This window comes from Pleurodeles waltl, chromosome 5 (genome assembly GCF_031143425.1).
Source record: "Pleurodeles waltl isolate 20211129_DDA chromosome 5, aPleWal1.hap1.20221129, whole genome shotgun sequence".
Lineage (NCBI taxonomy): Eukaryota > Metazoa > Chordata > Amphibia > Caudata > Salamandridae > Pleurodeles > Pleurodeles waltl.
In genome coordinates, this window is record NC_090444.1 from 692,456,286 (window position 1) to 692,475,111 (window position 18,826).

Here is an 18,826-nt window from a genome sequence, read left to right on the forward strand (position 1 = left end):
CTGACCGAACCCACGTGCGCAGTTACATTTCTCCAACCCAGCCATATTACATAGCCAGGTTGGAGAAATGGCACAGGCTTCCTGAACCTGAGCGAACATCAAACCAGCCTGCTCAGGCCAATCCCAGGGCTGCTGTTATGCTTGGTATAGCATCGGAGCAGCGTCTGGATTGGGATCCTGTGCCCCAGTGACTGCCAGGAAGAGAGAAGTGACAGAGGCGGCCGGAAGAGGCAGGCAGGTAATTATTATTTTTTTTTTTTAATTAGTGGTGGCTGTGAGAAACATTTTGTGAAGTCGCAGTGGTATAAGGCACCATTGAAACATTATTTTGTATGGCTTTTCTCTGTGAGGGATGCTTCTGTGTATTTTAGTGGTGTCTTTCCATAGTCCCTCCCACTGTTTGGCGGTGATGGTGGTTCCTAGCCCTTTACCTATCTAGTTTATTAGGGATGCACTGTGAGGGGTTTACAGTCTTGCAGCACCCTGTAGCTATTGGAGATGAGGCTCCTGGCACCGCTGAAGGAGAGTACCATCTTTTTGAATGGTGTAAAGTTTGGGTAACGGCTAACACATTGGGGGGGTGTAGTCCCCAGTAGTATAATTGGAGATATTGGAGACATCAGGACGCGGTGAGGTGATATTCAGTTTTGCTTTGTGCAAAGGATTTAATGGTGCTTTTAATGAAGAGGTCACTCAGTGTCCTTTACTCATCTCGCTCCCACTCGAGAAATGAGGTCGAAGCTAACACAGGTGTAAAGTGAGGATTCCGCGCAATCGGGACGTTAGGAGATGAAAACATAGTAAATCCCTCTTTTACAGCTATCTGAGCCCAGGTATCAAGTATTGTCTTGGTGGGGATGGGCTTTCGGACCGGAGATGGCTTGGGAGCTAGGCCCAGACTCATAGGTGCTGATATGACATTGCTCGATCCATATGGAACCAGGGTTGTTTGCTTTCTCTAACTACCCATTCCGACACCTCAGGATGTTTTAAATTAAATAACCAAATTAATATGATTCAGCATACTTGGTCAAATTGAAAATAACCCATCCTAAAATGCCATAAAACTTAAACTCATTGATTTAAACAACTATAATAGTATAGAATGAGATTTTAATCAGGTCATTACCCTTTTTTAGAAGTAAATAGGTCCTTGAAAAAACTCGGAAAGCATGCAAAATAGCTGTTTTGGCAAGCACTCTCTCCCATGCTTGAAAGATATATTTTCCTGAAAATTGTGAATTTTCCTTTTTCTCGCCTGTTCACAGCTCCACTATAAAGAATGAATTATATGAGTATCAGCAAATACCCTAAAGTTAATTTTCAGGGAGCTGAGGTGGCTTTCATTCTCTCCTGGTTTCCCTATTTAGGATTCATTTAAGGGTGGGGACCTTATTGGGAGATAGATGTTAAATAGCTACTTATTATCTGATGAAACCTTTTATAAAGAGTTGACCTTCTTTAACAAATATTTTTTTCCTCATTCAACAGTCCCTCTGCTGTTTCAATTTATAATAAGTTGGATGCATTTGGATCAGCTCTAAGGACTTTTATAATTTCATTATAGACTTTAAAATATAAAAACCTTATAATATTATGTTGTTAGGTCTTCTTAAACAAATTGAGACTCTTGAATTTGAATACAGTCATACTAAATTCAGAAACAGGCTTTCCAATCCCAATAAACCTAAATTGAGTTCAGTACGATTAATACTCATAATGCCTGTTCTATAGTGTGTTGACAGTATAAGCTTACACTAAAACAGGGCAAAATAAGAGTGGGAAAATATAGGCTAGCTGTTTAAATAGATTAAATAAATGCAAAATAATAATCAATCCATAGCATTGTTGATAACGACTGGAACTCTGTATTGGTATTTGACATAAACAGAGACAAGACAATTGCACTGCAGGAATTTAGCAATTTTATATGATAATTCTACATTTTCAACTAACAATTTGGATCTTGATATTTTAAAAAGACCATTTTTATTTAGTGGAACTAGTTGTTTATAAAAGCTACAGGTTTTTGAGCAGACAAACTTTGTGTACATTTTTCCTCTCATTTTCGTCAATGACTTGGACCTTAAATTGTTGCAATTATGCACCAATTGTTTGGCAGATTCTTTGCCAGAGGGTGCTTGTTTGGAAGCACCTATTCCATCTGTTAGAGAGTTCTAGCCAAGGATGCCTTAACTTAGATCTATCCCCAGGTGTCAGACTGGATCTGGAAACTTTTCGTGACCAGTACCCTTGCCTGTCAGATAAGGCTCTACCGAAGGTAAGTAACTTGGGGCCACATGTAGCAAAGTCTGATATTGCGACTCGGAAATTGCGAGTCTGTCCGACTCGCAATTTCCGAGTCGCAATATCGGATGCAGAACGGTGTCTCGCTATGGGGTCGCAAAGACCCACCTCATCAAAATAAATAACCTCCATGTCTGTGACTGCTTTTTAAAAAAAGTCGTTTTTTTTTTCATTTTGCAGCCAGTTTTCCTTAAAAGAAAAAGAGTTGCAAAATGAAAAAACTTCTGAAACCATTTGGTATCGTTTTTTCCTGCTCTGAAAAAATATTTTTGGCGACATTCACAAAGGGGAAGGGGTCCCCTGGGGACCCCTTCCCTTTTGTGAATGAGTTACCACCAGTGTGACACTGGTGGTAACTGCGAGTTGCTTTGCGACCGCATTCGCGGTCACAAAGCAATTCTGAATTGCGATGCGAGTCGCAAATAGGAAGAGAACACTCCTTCCTTTTTGCGATTCGCATTCACAAATTGCGAGTCGGTACTGACTCGCAATTTGTGAATGAGCATCGCTTTAGGCTGTTTGCATGCCGCAAACTGCGATTTACATCTGGCCCTTGTTCTTTAATGCCTTTGTAAAGTAAAGGTCAATGTGAGAAATAACGAAAAAAAACACTTTTGTTAAATATATGTTATTCTCACTCATTTAAGATGCGTGCATAATTAATATTGTGACTTGGAGATGTAAAAAGAGGTGACAATGAGAAGAACACCTGGATTGTTGTGACTCCTTCAGGATATATTACTGATAATGAGATTTTAAGCATAACCTGAGAAGCTTAATCATTTGTAACTCTTTACTAAAACAATCTTGTCACCACAAGAACAATTGACTTCAAGTGGCTCTTAAATTGGTATGATGAGAGTAGAGTTTGAGGAGGATATAAATAATCGTGCCAGCATGTGTTGGAAATGGTCATGAACTTTCACCTAGCACAGAAGAAGAGATAGACTGTGCATAGTACACTCAGCACATCAGTTGGAGGGGTGAAAGACCCAATGATGACTTCCTACTACAAATCTCAGTAGTGACAAGGACAACTTCGAAGACCTTTTTGCATGGCTTTCGTCCTCTATTCTCGTATAACACTCTACAGGAATGCCACCACTAATTAGCCTGATATGATTGTAATATCTTGAAGTAAACTATTCAAGATTTATATAAGGCAGCGAAAATGAGATAGAGGGGCTGTCTTTGTGTATTCCTAGTAAGCTCATAATAAGAATTTTGTAATTTTTTAAAACATAGGCATGCAGTCTGAGTAAAATCTGTCCTTTGAATTATTATCTTTATGACTGTAAGGATATATTCTTATATACCTTTTGTCTCTAAAGTAGCCACTGCTAATAGTATTATGTATGGGAATTTAGGACAGTCTTCTTCTCTGAGGGTCCTAAGTCACAAAGCTTTTTGCTCTTAGAAAGATAGAAGCACACACATAATTTATTTCAGTTTACAAAAATATAAACCTTAATTCAAAGTGCAAAATATAAATATTGAAGGGAAATTGGTCAGTATGTTCCATTATTCTATTCACAATCCAGTTAATCAATAAATTTCAGTACATTAGCACAAATATCTTTCTTTTTGATGGATACTTGAAACCGCAGATTCCTCATCTTGTGAATATTCCCCCTGTGTCAGATTAGATCTGGAAAAGTGGCAGCATCTTACTGCTTAATGTTGACGTCGTTCTGCTCAGGAAGAGACGTGTGGAGCCGTATATATAAGCTGATGTATGTGAATGAATGCAAAAACAAAAACTGCTCTTTTTAGGTTCTTGGCATCGAAAAATGTGGAATTCTCCTCCCCTTTCTCTCAGACAGGAAATAAAAACTCAACTATCATTTCATAAAAATGTAAAACCTGATTACTTAGGTCACTCTGATTTGGGCTATTTGAGGTAGTTGCTTTTACATGTTTTCAGGAGCTATTTCTCAGTGCTGGGGCACTTCATTAAAAGTTACTATGTGCTCTATAAATCACTTTATTATTATTATTAACTTTGGAACCATTTGGAGGAACCCAAATCATGGAAAACCAATTTTAAGGATATGTAAATAATACAAATAAAAAAATGAAATATTTTAAAGACAAGATAATTTTAAGGTAAATCCAAAGTTACATTAAACTTGGGTGGAGTTTAGGAGTAGTGAGAGGGATTTGCATTCAGGAACGAGTAATGTTTTGCAGTGAGTGGGGTTTTGTATGGGTCAGATATGGGTGTGGTTCAGGCATAGAAAGGGTTTTTTAGAGTTCGGAATAGGTAGAGTTTAGGGGTGGTGAGGATTTGTTAGGGATCATGAATAAGTGGAGTTTAGGGTAGTGATATGTTTTAAGGTTCAGGAATAGGTGGAGTCCAGGTATGCGGAGGACTTTTTAGGTTCATGATAGGCAGTGCTTAAATTGTAAATAAAGAGGTGCCGGTGCTCAAAGCCCTTCTCTTAAACACGAGACTGCTGTAATTAAATCTGCCAGCACTGAATACTGAGGCAGCTTAATCCTGAAGCCATCTCGGGCCTCTTCAATCCATTTATGGCCACCCCTCCCCCTTCAGCTCATCCTGCAACTTTCTACTTTCTCCCTTTATGACGCTTTTTAGTTTTTCCTTCGTCCGTCTTTCCCATACGTGTCTCTTGCTCGCAGCAAATGCTTGAGGCATAGGAATAAGCCCCGGCCCTCACAAATAAGTGCCGGTGCTCAGCACCGGAAACAACAAGCACAAATTAAGCACTGATGATAGGCTGTATTTAGGGCTGGGAAATGTTTTTAAGGTTCAGTGATGGGTAGAGTATAGGGGTGGTAAAGAATATATTTAAGGTTCAGGAATGGGTAGAATTTAGGGTTGGTGAAGGGTTTAAGGGTCCTGGATAATAGAGGTTATGAGCAGAAAGAGTTTTAGGGTTCAGCAATGGGTGGATTTTAGGGTGGTGTGGGGGGTTTAAGGGTTCAGCAGTGGGCAGAGTCTTTATGTGTTGAGTGGTTTTTAAAGGGTTAGAGATGGCTGGTATTTAGGGTGGTGAGGGTTTCTTAGGGTTCATGAGTGGTGGTGGTGGTGAAGGGTTTAAGAAGTCAAGGATGAGTGGGGTTTAGGCATAGAAAGAGGGTTTTAGGGTGACTGAATGGGTGGAGTTTAGGGTCAGGAATGGGTGGAGTTTAAGGATGCTGAGTTTTTTTTTTCATGGTCAGGGATGGGTGAAGTTAAGAGTAGAAAGGGCTTTTAGCGTTCAGGGATAGATTGAGTTCAGGGGTCAGGGATGGGTGTAGTTTAGATGTGGTGGGGGTTTTTAGTGTTCAGGTATGGGTGGAGTTCAGTGTAGAAAATACTTTTAGGGTTCAGGGATAGATGGAGTTTAGGGGTCTGGGATGGCTGGCTGCAGGTTAGGTGTGTTGGGGTGTTTTTTAGATGCCAGGATGAATAGTGAATAGAGATTGGGAAGGGCTCAGGAATGGATGATGTTTAGCGGTGGTGATGGGTCAGCAATTTAATAGCATCCAAAGAATTTGTTTGACAATCTAAAATATTTAAATCCAAAATAATGGCCCCTGAAGAAAAGCACTGAAATAAATACCTCCAACAAGAATGTTTCTGAAAGTAAGACCTGCAGACATTTCATTTACATCTTGAAACTAAGAATGCAAGAGCAAATTTCAAAACCGATTTTCAATGAAAACTCATACAACCATATAAGCATCACCCATTCATGCTGTCATCAGTTCCTTTCTTTCAACTCCACTAGACATTGACCTGGAGCTACCCTTTTGTTTCTGACCAGACAGTTTTCTATTAAAATCATACATTTGCCAGTGTGTAATGGCCAGAGCTAACAGTGGTGACAGATGCATCACTTCTGGGTTAGAAACCCAAGCTGGGAGAGGTGGAAATTAGGGGCATTTGGTGTCTGGCGGAGGCCAGGCTCCATATCAACCTGCTAGAGTTTTGGGTCACTTAATTGGCGTTGAAAGCCTTTCCTGCCTGCCATCAGAGATAAGCTGCACATGCTCATGGACAGCACCACTGGCAAGTGGTACTGCAACAGGCAAGGTTGGGGGGGTCATGGGCCGTGTGTCAGGAGGCACTACACCTCTGAAAGTGGCTGGATCAAGAGAGGATTTTCCTGGTGAAGCACCACCTGGTAGGATCTTTAAACATCAAGTGGACAATCTGAGAGGCTGACACCTAGGTGATCATGATTGGCCGTTACACCCAGAGGTGGCACAGGGTATTTTCTGAGAATAGAGAGAACCCTGGGTTGTTCTCTTCGCCACCGCTGAGAAGGTGCAATGTCATTAATTTTGCATGCTGGAGTTTTCAAGACAACTCTCACTCAGAAACCCATTCTGCTTTTAGTGGAGCTCATGACTCAGGTGTGCCTTTCCGCTGTTACCTCTCCTGCCACAAGTTCTGAAGAAGATGAGGAACGACCAGGGCCAACTCATCCTTATGGCACAAGATTGGGCAAGGGAAATGTGGAACTTGCAATTCTTGGGCATGAGCATCTATCCCCTGATCAGGATGCAGCTTCGGCTTTTCCGGTTGTCAAATCAGCCATCCTTATTTAAATCACTTGTTAAAAGATTTGCAGCATTCGTTCCAACCTACACCTTTCATCATGCCTCAGTGGGTCTTCAATTTAGTCCTCACATTCTTAATATGTACTTTTGAGCTGCCACACAGCTGATCATTGAGCTCCTCACTCTCAAGACAGTTTTTCTCACTGCCATGATCTTGCTGCATGATGTGAGTGAGCTACAAGCCCTTTGTGTCAACCAACAGTACACAACATTCTTTGCAGACAAACTGGTGTTAAAGATGCAAGCTTCTTTTCTACCAAAAGTAGCCATTCTTTTTCACATTGGGCAAATGATCACTGTTAGAAATGGGGTATCTAGTTGGAAGAGGTATTCACCTTTGTCCAAATAGGGACAACAATCCTAGTCAGGGTAAGTCACACACAATCCAAATTATCCTGTGCCCACCCTCTGGTAGCTTGGCACTAAGCAGTCAGGCTTAACTTAGAAGGCAATGTGTAAAGTATTTGTGCAATAAACCATACAGTAACACAGTGAAAACAGCACAAAAATACACCAAACAGGTTTAGAAAAATATTAGATATTTATCTGGTTAAATTAAGGTAAAAACAATAAAGATTCAATAAGCTCAAATTGAGAAATCACTTTTGCAAAATAAAAAAGAGTCCTAAATCTTAGAAATCAAATCAACCGTTGTCTCTTGTTGCACAAAGTACCTGGTTTGCGTCAAAAATAACATGCACGCAGACCCCAGAGGAGGAGATGCGTGGAAAAATAGGGTGTGCGTCGGAATTTCTGGCGCGGTACAGATGATGTGTCGTTTCTTTCCACGCTGCAAGGGGCTTTGCATCAATTTCCAGCACGCAGTCTTGGTTCTTACTGCGATGCGGGGATCTTTTTGATGCCACAGAGGATGCAGGCTGAATCCTAGGCATGCGTGAAGAAGTCACAGCCGTTGCGTCGATCCGGTAGACGATGCATCAAATTTTCTGTTGCACGGCACGCGCAGCATTGATTCTTCACTCTGGAAGTCGGGCTGTGCCGTTCTGGTTCGGCTGTGCCTTGATCCGGTAGGCTGTGTATCAAATTTCTGTCCGCAAGGCAGACGCTGCATCGAATCTTTAGTTAGGAAGTTGGGTTGCGTCATTCCGGTTCAGCTGTGCGGTCATTTTCTCATCACAAGGCAGGCTGTGCGTCGTTTCCATCAGACTGTGCGTCAATTTTTTTTCAAGAGATGAAGTCTTTTTGGCCCTGAGGCTTCAGAAACCAGGAGGCAAGCTCAATCCAAGCCCTTGAAGAGCACGTCTCAGGAAAGTCATAGGGCAGCAAGGCAGCAGGGCAGCAGTCCAGATGAGTTCTTTTGGCAGCCAGGCATTTCCTCTTGACAGGTTGTAGGTTCAGGTCCAGAAGTGTCTGATTTGGTAGGGTCAGAGACCCAGTTTATATACTCAAAAATGCCTCTGAAGGGGGGAAGACTTCAAAGAGTGGTTTTGAGGTGTGCAGAGTCCCCTTTCAGTAAAGGTCTGTCTGCCAGGGTTCCAGTAGGGGTTGTGGCAGTCCATTGAGTGAGGGCAGGTCACTAGCCTTTGAAATGTAAGTGTCAGGCCCTCCACCCTCCTAGCCCAGGAAGACCCGTTCAGTATGCATATGAGTGCAGGTGTGACTGAGTATCCTGTGTTTGTGGTTGTCTGGGTGAAATGCACAAGGAATCTGTCAACCAGCCCAGCCCAGACATTGATTGGAGGCAGGCTGTAAGGCACAGATGGATTTAAGTGTGGAGAAATGGCATTTCTAAATTAGTAATAGAAAATCCAACCTCACCAATAAACCGGATTTTTGATTACCATTCTGGCCATACTAAATATGACCTGGTTACTCCTTTCTGATCAGAATCTACCACTTACACAGTATATGGGGATAGTCTTAATGCTATCCTATGAAAGGAGCAGGCCTCACAGTAGTGGAAATGAAGTTAGGAGTTTTCCACTACCAGGACATATAAAACACACAGGTACATGTCCTGCCTTTTACCTACATAGCAGTGGTTAGCAGTGGTAAAGTGTCCAGAGTCCTAAAGCCAGCAAACATTGAGTCAGAAAAAGAAGAGGAGGAAGGCAAAACGTTTGGGGGTGACCCTGCAGAGAGGCCATTTCCAACAATCACCCTCCTGGTGTTCTGTGCTGTGCCTCCTCCTTAAAAGGAGGGAAGAGACTTCACCGGTTGGATCCTAAAACACCCTGAAGTGTCTACATTAATCGTACCACGGAACATTGTGTGGAGGAACAGCTCTTTGCTGGATTTGCTGGGGCAAAGAAGGGCAAGGCAGTGCAGAAAAAGACCAACTCCCTTTGAATTGGTCTCTATATCAAAATCTGCTATGCACTAACTAAAAAGCAGACCCCCACCCACGAAGGCTTGCAGGCTCACTTCACCATAGGCAAGGCTGCTATTACTGCTTTGACTCGCCTGTGTTGGCAGGCCTTTTGTGGACATTTGGCAGGAGGCTACATCGGCATCAGTTCATGCATTCACAAAGCTCTCCTGCCTGGGCAACCAGGTCTGCAGAAATGTGCACTTTGCTTGATCGGTCCTGCCTAGGATTTTTTGATCTGAGTCAGTTCACAGACCCACCACCTGGGAGGTGCTGCTTTGATATCTATTCACAAGGTAAGGAATCTGGTGGCTACTCTAATCGCAGATTTCTCACCGACTCTCTCAACCTCCCCCGTTCCTTGAACTCAACTCCTTTCCCATCTAAAAAGATCCCAAGTCTAGAGATGTGCACACTAGTTCAACCAATCTGCTGCTGCTCTGTGTCTGGAGGTGCAGATAGCCTAGAAAGCATTCAACAGCAGTGCACATAGATGGCATTTATATACTGCTCTGCACACCACTTCTGGAGTGGAACAACATTGGTGCGAAGCCACATGATACCACCTACCGACACAGAGATACTACTGAAAAGTTTACGGTTTCAGTCCGACGCCTGGGAAATATTCACAAGGTGAGGAATCTGCAGTTTGATAGAGTATCAATCAGAAAACGTATCCTCAAAGATAAGTAAATTGTCTGGGATTCATTAATAAATGGTTAACATCTTCGAGTGAGTCAATAGGGACAGATAAATGGACACTCAAGCCATCAATGGTAGAAAAGTCAGTGGTCCCGTTACATTTAAGTTGATCCTTTTCAAAATGCCTTAAATATAAACTGCAGGAGAGTTTAGACCTAAGTGGCGTACAATTTTGATCCCTATTTTGTAGTTGCAAAATGCATTTAGCTGTTGCAAAAACCTGCTAGTCTCAAAATCACAAGGGTTGGAACACCAAAACGGGATGTCAGCATGTTCTATCCCCTTGTGCTGTACAGAGTAGCCTTTCTGAATTCCAAAAGGGGTTCCAGTTCCAAATCGCATTTAGGAGTGAGCGTGAAAAGATCTCCCCTTCAAAAGTGTGATTCGCAGTGACATGCCTTTGTGGTCCCAAATCATTGAACATTTACCAAAGTGCTCAAAGAAGTTTGGAACACATTTGATAAGGGGAAGCTTCCCCTTTTGGATAGCTTCCCCTTAGTGAATTGCGTTGGTGGCTTTTTGAGGACAAGACAGTGGTCTACTGGACAGGTGGCAACTATTTAAAGTATCACAGAACACGGACTGCTTTAAAATGATGTTTCCTATTCGAAAATGTGAACATATGGACTGGTGGTCTGCTATACTTACAGGCCACCATCCTTGTATTTGCAGGCAGTTCATAAATAACGACCCACCTAATTAATGTTCAGTAAGCAGGTCCATCTGCAACCCCCTGTGACTGGACATCTTGTTTGGTGACCAGTTGGTACGTAGACTGCATCACAAAATTCCAGATAGATCATAGCACGTAAGTGTATAGAGTGCACCCACTGTTTGTGTCCTCTCTGTTAGTACACCTGGCCCATTATCCCGTCCCATGACCTTTGTCAAGAAGTGGATATTACCCTTTTATTTGTCATTAAGCAACCTCAGAAGTATGTCCTACTTTGCATGAAACAACAGTCGCAAAGGCCGTAGGCAGTTTCAAAAGCAGCACAACATAATCCCCTGAACAGAGACAGGTTATTAGATTGGCAAGACTTTCTTCTGCAACTGCCCTTCAAGCCAGTCTGAGCTGTAACCAGCCTCTAGCCACATATTGGAGCTCAGTAACGACCTACAGAAAATTCTCCACCTTATATACTACTTCGAGGGAGATGACAGTTAAAACTCTAAGGGCCAGATGTAAGAAGGCGTTTGCAAGTAGCAAATGGCGAAAAACGCCGTTTGCGAGGCGCAAAATCCTCACCGGTATGTAGAAATGCATTTTGCGAGTCGGATCCGACTCGCAAAATGCATTTCTGACTCGCAAATAGGAAGGGGTGTTCCCTTCCTATTTGCGACTCGCAATGCAATTCAATTCCAAATGGAATCGCAGTTACCATCCACTTGAAGTGGATGGTAACCCAGTCGCAAACGGGAAGGGGTCCCTATGGGACCCCTTCCCCTTTATGACTGGACAAAAAAATATTTTTTCAGAGCTGGCAGTGGTCCAATGGATCACTACCTGCCCTGAAAAAATCCGAAACTAAAGGTTTCGGTTTTTTTTTCAAAGTGCAGCTCGTTTTCCTTTAAGGTAAACGGGCTGCACTTAGAAAAAAAAAAACTGCTTTATTAAAAAGCAGTCACGGACATGGTGGTCTGCTGTCTCCAGCAGGCCACCATCCCCGTGAGTGCCCATACTCGCAATGGGGTCGCAAACTGCGACCCACCTCATTAATATTAATGAGGTGGGTCTTTGCGACCCCATTGCGAGTTGCAGAAGGTGTCTGAGACACCTTTCTGCATACCAAATTGCGACTTGCAATTTGCGAGTCGCAGGGACTCGCAAATTGCAAGTCGCAATTTGTTTTTTTGCTACATCTGACCCTTAATCTCTCTGTAAATTGGATAAACCACACAAGGTGGCCAAAACCTGTTTCCTGAAGGCCTCGAGTGAGCTCCATTCTAATGTATCTTTGATACACACCTGAGGTAACGATAGTCACTTACCAGATTAACCTTGGTCCAGTGAACCATCAGTTGTGATTCTTCTTGCCGAAACCCATCACATTGGATTTTGAGTGCGTTATAAACCCTTGTCAATGCAATCAAGAACTGTTGTACACCAATTGTTGTTTAGTCAAGCAGAGCAATGCAATCGGCATAGATTTGTGCAGGAAAGTGTGCTTCCCCCAGTTATGATTTTTCTGCTCAGTTTGTGCTTTGAATGACCCTCATGGAAGAACCAACCAAATCCTCCAACTCTGTTTGAGTTAGACATCAGTTTTAATTCACCTTCAATGGGCGAGATAGTCCTGCCAATCTGTTTGTCAGCAAGTACCCAGCAATGTATATCTTAAAGTCATTTGCGCTCCAGAATTGGAAACAACTGTGCCCCTCTGCATAATTGATACATCATTATTAGCCTGGGTTCATTTCCTTCCCCTTGTATGGACCTGTGTAACCTATATTTAAATTAATAGTTTAGTTTTGGTTTGAAAAAAATATTTGTCAATGCAGTATTGCAGCAGTTACAAATCTTTTGGCATCTGTGGACCCCCACTGAGTCATCTTTGATATCCGAGAACCCCCACTGAGTTATTATTGGAAGCGGGGACTTCCGGCTGCAGCAATTTCTAGGAGCTGGCCCCCAAAACAAAGGTACAAAAACAAATGTATACACAAAACCCTTGTGTCTTGGAGGGTAGGTTGCTCACCATGGCTAGCACGCTGCCTGCACTCAAGGGTGAAAGAATGAGGAAGTGCCTCCTTGCCAGAAGTGCCAACCAAGCGGGGAGCCAGCAAGGTCGGATGGGCCTCCCAGGTCATAGGATACATGATCTTGGACTGCTGCTCATCAGTTTTTAAGCCATATTAGAACTTGGGCTTTTGCCCAAACGCTTTACAGGAGAATAACTCACGCACACAACTTAATGAAAAGGTAAATAATGTATTTACAATGTCAGAGTTAACACTGAATCGTTACATGAAGGCCATTGAAGTGTTTTTAAATGATGTACTGATAATCTCAATTTTAACAGTGAGGCATTACATGCCCTAATAAATGTCATTGTAAGACAATACCTCCACCCTTAGTATTTTTTAAGGTGTAGTATTGGTTTAACATGACATATTCCTGCTTTTATGAATGTGGTGACAAATGAGAAACAGACAAAGCCAGTCAGACTGCCTTTTGAGAACTCTACCCCATTGCATTGTGTATAATATAGGGTTCAGGGCTCGCTAGGCGTGGAAAGTGTTATTTGGATGGCACCATAGGTATTTCCACCTGCCATCATGTTTTGAGTAGTATGTACTTTTTTATAATTAAATGCACTGACTGGACAATGACTCATGGGTTGCTTTTTGTTGCATGCATGCGGACTGGGGAACTGGCCCACACCACCTCTCCCAAATTGCTTTGGACTTCTCTGCCTCGCTACCCTGAAAGTGCTACAGCGGGGTACTTGTGGTACTTGCTTCCCAGTAGGCACAAGGTTGCAGACTTACTACCTGTTAAGGACCGACATTCTTTGCAAATAATAATCCACTTTTTTTTACCTATAAAATAGTAGGAGTCTTCAACGAATTATCAGTCCAATCATTAGGGTCAATCACATAGGAGCTTTTGCAGAGCACTAAAGCTGTCTGAACCTTTCCATGAGTTTATGGATCTTACTCCCAGATAATGTAATGACTTATTCATGCGTACTTTAAGCCTGAGTCACAAAACTGGAAATGCCTTTTATGCAAGAGGAATCTCATGAGAGTGTAATTGCTTATGCAGGGTTTATGAAAGTACTACATCATTTATGCAGGGGTAAGAGTGAAGTGGTCGGAGTTAAATGGATTGAAAAGGGTGTGGGCCGAGGAGATGCCATGACACACATTTTGTGAACACCCCTAATAATGTAAACATTCAAAGTACTCACAAAAGGTCTGACATTCAATTATGAGAATACATAACTTAAATCTAAAGGTCTATGCATAACTGAAGTGAAAAGTGGGATAATTTGCACCAGTATATTTGATATTCATGTGATCTGCCTCCTGAGGAGTGTCATGAGAAAAGAACATATTAATTAGGGAACACACATGACACTAAAATAAAATCCAAACGTTTTAGTTGGCTAACCCTCAAACATGAGAAAGTTACACATTGCATTAAGCAGGAGTAGGGTAACTAAAGTAGACGTAAATCCACTATCTTAGTGAAATCATTATTTTTTATTGAATATCACTTTTGAGCATAAATTAGCAATCTTTATACTATAACCGTCTCACACACTTAGGCAGTGCTTTACATGGCCCTGACTCAATCTAAACATTTTTCCCAGCTGGGTTGTCCTGGGTTCCATTCCCTTTTATATGTACTGATCCGTATAGACATTGGGTAAGGAATATCTATTTGCTGCAAGCAAATTATTGTTTTAGCTTCTTAATGTTGTTTGTTTGCCTTCACATTTTCATGAGATTTTCTGGTGTAATAGCAACTGGGTCAGATCTATCTACTGTTTGCGAGTGATTCATTGATTCCTGTTATGCTTTTGTCCTTATACCCCAAGCCCTCGGAAGAAGAAATCAAATCCATCATTCCACCAATCGTTTATATCACCTTGTTAAAACAGAAGCAGAGCGTTCCCTCTTTGACCTTACTTCAACCTCCTCTGAAAAGTTATTTACTGATGCCACTGAGCCTTTGCACTCAAAGTGTGATCACCCATGAACCCTAGTAAAACCCACCTGTGCTGTCGGTGGATCCAGCCCCCATACTAGGCCTGGAGCCTCAGGTGAAAAGAAAGAGATAAACCTATCATATGCCACCATTTTAGGAGACAGTGTGTATAAAGAAGGATTGCTGTTGTCTGCCATGCTTTGCAATGCTTTGTGACTTGGGTTAAATGATATAGCTGGGTTCTGTGGGACTGAACTAGCTGAATTTTTGGTTCCTAAACAAGGGTAAGAAGACTAAGGTTCATGTTTTCGGCCACTAACAAGGTGTAAACTAAGTACACAGTAATTTCCTAGGCTTATATAGGAACGTTTCATAATGCATTATTTGTGACATGAATGCTGCTGTTTTTTTCTGATTCTTTCTTCACAGTTGGAAGTGGTTTTGGTGTGTAGATGTGTTCAGACTGCTTCTTAGTTGTATTTTTCTTTTTTGCAGCACCCGGGTTCACGTCTAAGTTACCAAAACAATGTCCAAGGAGCTTCCCAGTCCCAGAGCACACTGGGCTACTCGACGTCATCTCAGCAGCAGAGCTCTCAGTATCATTCATCTTCACATAGGTACTGAAGAGCAGAGTATGGATCCGGATTATGTCCCAGAAGTGGACAGTCATCAACAGGTCTAGCAATACACACCGACAGTAAACACGGAACCAAAAAACACAGAGAAGAAGCAAAAACAAAAAGAGATGTAAATACCTATTCAAATCTCACAAAGGAAATTTCGACCTGAGATTTTGTTTTGAAGACTTTCTTCTTCTTCTTCATGGCCATGCAAGAGATTCCCGAGAAGGCCTCTAATGCTTACTTCCTCATGTTTTATAGTTACTTTAGGCCTCTTTCTAGGTTTGTCTGTGGCGACTGCCCTGGATTGCTCTGAATTTAAAAAAACACTCAAGTTCGAAGCAGTCTTTACGGGCCGCTGCTGCATTCCGGCTGTAACCATGGCGAAGATATAATTCATCATAGCTTGCTTTTTGGATTTAAACCCTTTGATTTATGTAAATATCAAATTCACGGTGAATGGCTCTAGTATTTGTGCGTAGTATGTACATAGTACTCATTCACTTAGAAATAGGTATGACAAGGCTTATGATATTGTAGCAGGAACATAGTTTAAATAGTACTAGACAGCAGAAGAGGTTCTAAATTAACGATGTTCTAACGTTTTCTTTAGGGCCCAGCTCTGGCTAATTTGTGATTATGTTTTTCACTCGCAAGTCATCATTTCTGTGTTGACTGGAGCCTCGATTTAAAACCCATCATGTTGTGGACTTGAGTTTGGCTGGTGACATTTGCACGTTTACCACCCCCACATATCAGCCTTTGCTGGTGCTGAGAGGAGTCTACAATACTTGCATTTGCACCAGTCACCCCTTAATAATGTTGCAGTCGTAATTTACAGCACAATGAAACCAGGCAGGTCAGCTCTGCAACAATATTAGGCGATCGAAATTAGCATTTATAACTCAGTAGCGTAACCAGTGCTTAATTTGTGCTTGTTGTTTCCGGTGCTGAGCACCGGCACTTATTTTTGAGGGCCGGGGCTTATTATTCTGCCTCAAGCATTTGCTGCGAGCAAAAGACACATATGGGAAAGAAGGATGAAGGGAAGCACGAAAAAGCGTCACAAAGTGAGAAAGACTAAAGCTGCAACAGTGAGCTGGAGGGGCAGGGAGTAGCTTTATATGGATTAAAGAGGCCCGAGATAGCTCCAGGATTACGCCGCCTCAGTATTCCATGTTCACACATTTAATTGCAGCAGCCGCATGTTTAAGAGGAGGGCTTTGAGCACCGGCACCTTTTTATTTACAAATTAAGCACTGAGCGTAACGAAACTTAAAGGGGGGCCTCCCTGCAAAGTACATCGCCCCCCACCGCCCCCGCCCCCACAGATCCAGTCAGGGGCCTGCCGCCCGTGCACAGTATACTTTGCTGAGGTGGCCCCCTAGAGCTCGCCCCTCCACTCCCCCACCCCACCGCGGGGCCTGTGGGGGGCTTTTGTTACACCACAGTTATAACTGCCTAAATTCATGCCAGGAGCTACACAGCATTTTGGAATATAGAGCAGGGAGATCACGAAAAATAATTGTGGGAATGGACTTTTACTACTGACTAGCATTGAAATAGAACAAATTAGCTAAAATTAAGCAATTTTCCGCCTAAAAAATGTAGAGCCTCCTGCCTAAATTGGGATTGTTGATATATATGCAGCGAGTGCTCGCCTGAGTTATTGCAGAATCATAGGGGGTGGAGACATTTTTATGTTGATGGTCTTTTATCAGGGCAGCTATTTAAAAGTAACTTACAATATTTACTGGCTATCAGCTTGTATAGTTTTGTACCTTCCTGGCAACGGGGAGGGGAGAGGAAGGGGTGCGGTGGAGGGCTGCGGATTGAAGTTAGAATACCTGTGAGGAATTGTTTTTTTTTTGTTTGAAGGAGCCTTTTTATAGCACTGTATTCTTTAAAAAATGCTGTACTCTAATTTTTAAGCACTACATTCTTTTCGCAGAAATTTACTGTTTCGATGATGAGTTTCAAAACCAAGACATTTTACGGTCCCTGCGTTTTATTTTCTTATTTGGCTTTTTAATGTGTACAAACAAAATAGAACCCGCACACCAATTCTGGGAAAGGAATTCTTGTCATACGAGACTTGTTACTAGGAGAGGCCTCTGCATGAATGCAAACCATATTCCGCCCCTTTTTATTTTGAGGCTATTGCAATTACAGAGCACTGTTTTCATGGGCAGCAGTGGGACAAGCAGCGTGGCCGTGAAATGTTTGTGAGTCCTGCAGTGAAGAGACAAGAAATAACATTCTTGCGGCTTAGAAACGGGAGATCTTGAAACTTTCCATTCTGCTTTGGGAATCTGAGGAATGCAGCGGGCTAAGCGGGGGTCCTGTGTAATCCTACATTCTTATCGTTACAGTGCGGAAAGAAAATTGGGTTTACTAAAAAGTATCCCGGTATTGTGCCTCCCCAAGTTGGCTTGGACTTAAGGGCGACAAAATGGTATGTCAAGATGGACTTAATATTGTTGATACTTGTTAGATATTAGGTTGTCTTTTTTTATAAAGTGAATGCACATTTTATTTATAAACCTATAAAACCGTGTTTCAGTGTTTCGTGTGCCTTTATGTTCAGAGAATGCTCGGATTTATTTAGTTATATTTCAGTTGCTTCAGTATTAATGTGTGCTGTCTGAGATATATTTCCATTTTAGAATAGACCTGTGCAGGAAATGGTCAGCTCTGAGCTCCCTAGTTAACCTGAGTTAGACGATTCTGCTTCCTGTTTGCAATAATTCTCCATTGAAAAGTAAACAACTACGTCTCATTCAAGTATGCAGGGGCACAGTGTCGCACTGGATACCATGGAAAAGGGGGCTGGCCCTGTTTAGACTCCTCTTGCCTGAGATCCAGCTGATGAATGAACAACATGGGGAAACATCAGATTCGCAAATACCTCACTAAGGGCCAGATGTACAAAAGGATTTTTCCCATTCTGTGTCTATGGGAAAAAGCTTTCGTACATATGGCCCTAAGGCCCATATGTACGAACACTTTTTCCCATTGACGCAGAATGGGTAAAAACCTTTGCTACATCTGGCCCAAATACTCTAAACAAATGATAAAGATTTACAGCACCACAGTGGAATTGTATATGCGCAAGGCCAACTGCTTCCAAGATGAATGATTATTCTAAACGTGATTATTGACGTCCCTGAGATACCGCCTTGTTCCGCCGCAAGGGGAAACCCCAGTAAGGACATTAATATCTCCATACAAGACTTTTTAATGGTGGCTGTCATTAGAGGCCCTGCATCCTTTGCAGAGTCTTGCCAAGTTGTCGGTCACTCTGGGCAAAGCAGGATTCCATCAGTTTCCCTCCTCTGCCCCTAGTCACCTGTTGTTCCTAAGAGCTTTTCACCATACATGTAGCAGTGGGAGAGAAAGGCAGACATTTCCATGGGCCGGACTTGCAAAGGAACATGTGCTGTGCAATACAAACCAAAACCAGACTTATTTTTTGTGGCTTTACAAAACGTGGACAAGGGGGTGTCAGACCGCTGCACAGTTAGAAACAACAAATCTAAAACAATAAGTAAATAACATGTTGAGCATTTTACATACAACATGTACACATCAAACAGCAAAACTAAAAACAACTGCTATATAAGAATGGATTGATTCAGA

General features: G+C 42.2%; 1 protein-coding gene across 4 annotated transcripts in view; it reads left to right on the forward strand.

Moving 5' to 3' along the window:
- Positions 1–17,744, forward strand: part of CDK19 (cyclin dependent kinase 19) — a 1,195,971-nt gene extending 1,178,227 nt beyond the window's left edge. For all 4 annotated transcript variants that reach the window (XM_069234609.1, XM_069234610.1, XM_069234608.1 and 1 more), the window contains one exon: positions 15,063–17,744. In XM_069234609.1, the coding sequence (XP_069090710.1) occupies positions 15,063–15,191 (129 nt within the window). In that variant the 3' untranslated portion in view covers positions 15,192–17,744. The remainder of the gene's footprint in view (positions 1–15,062) is intronic.
- Positions 17,745–18,826: the final 1,082 nt, after the last annotated feature.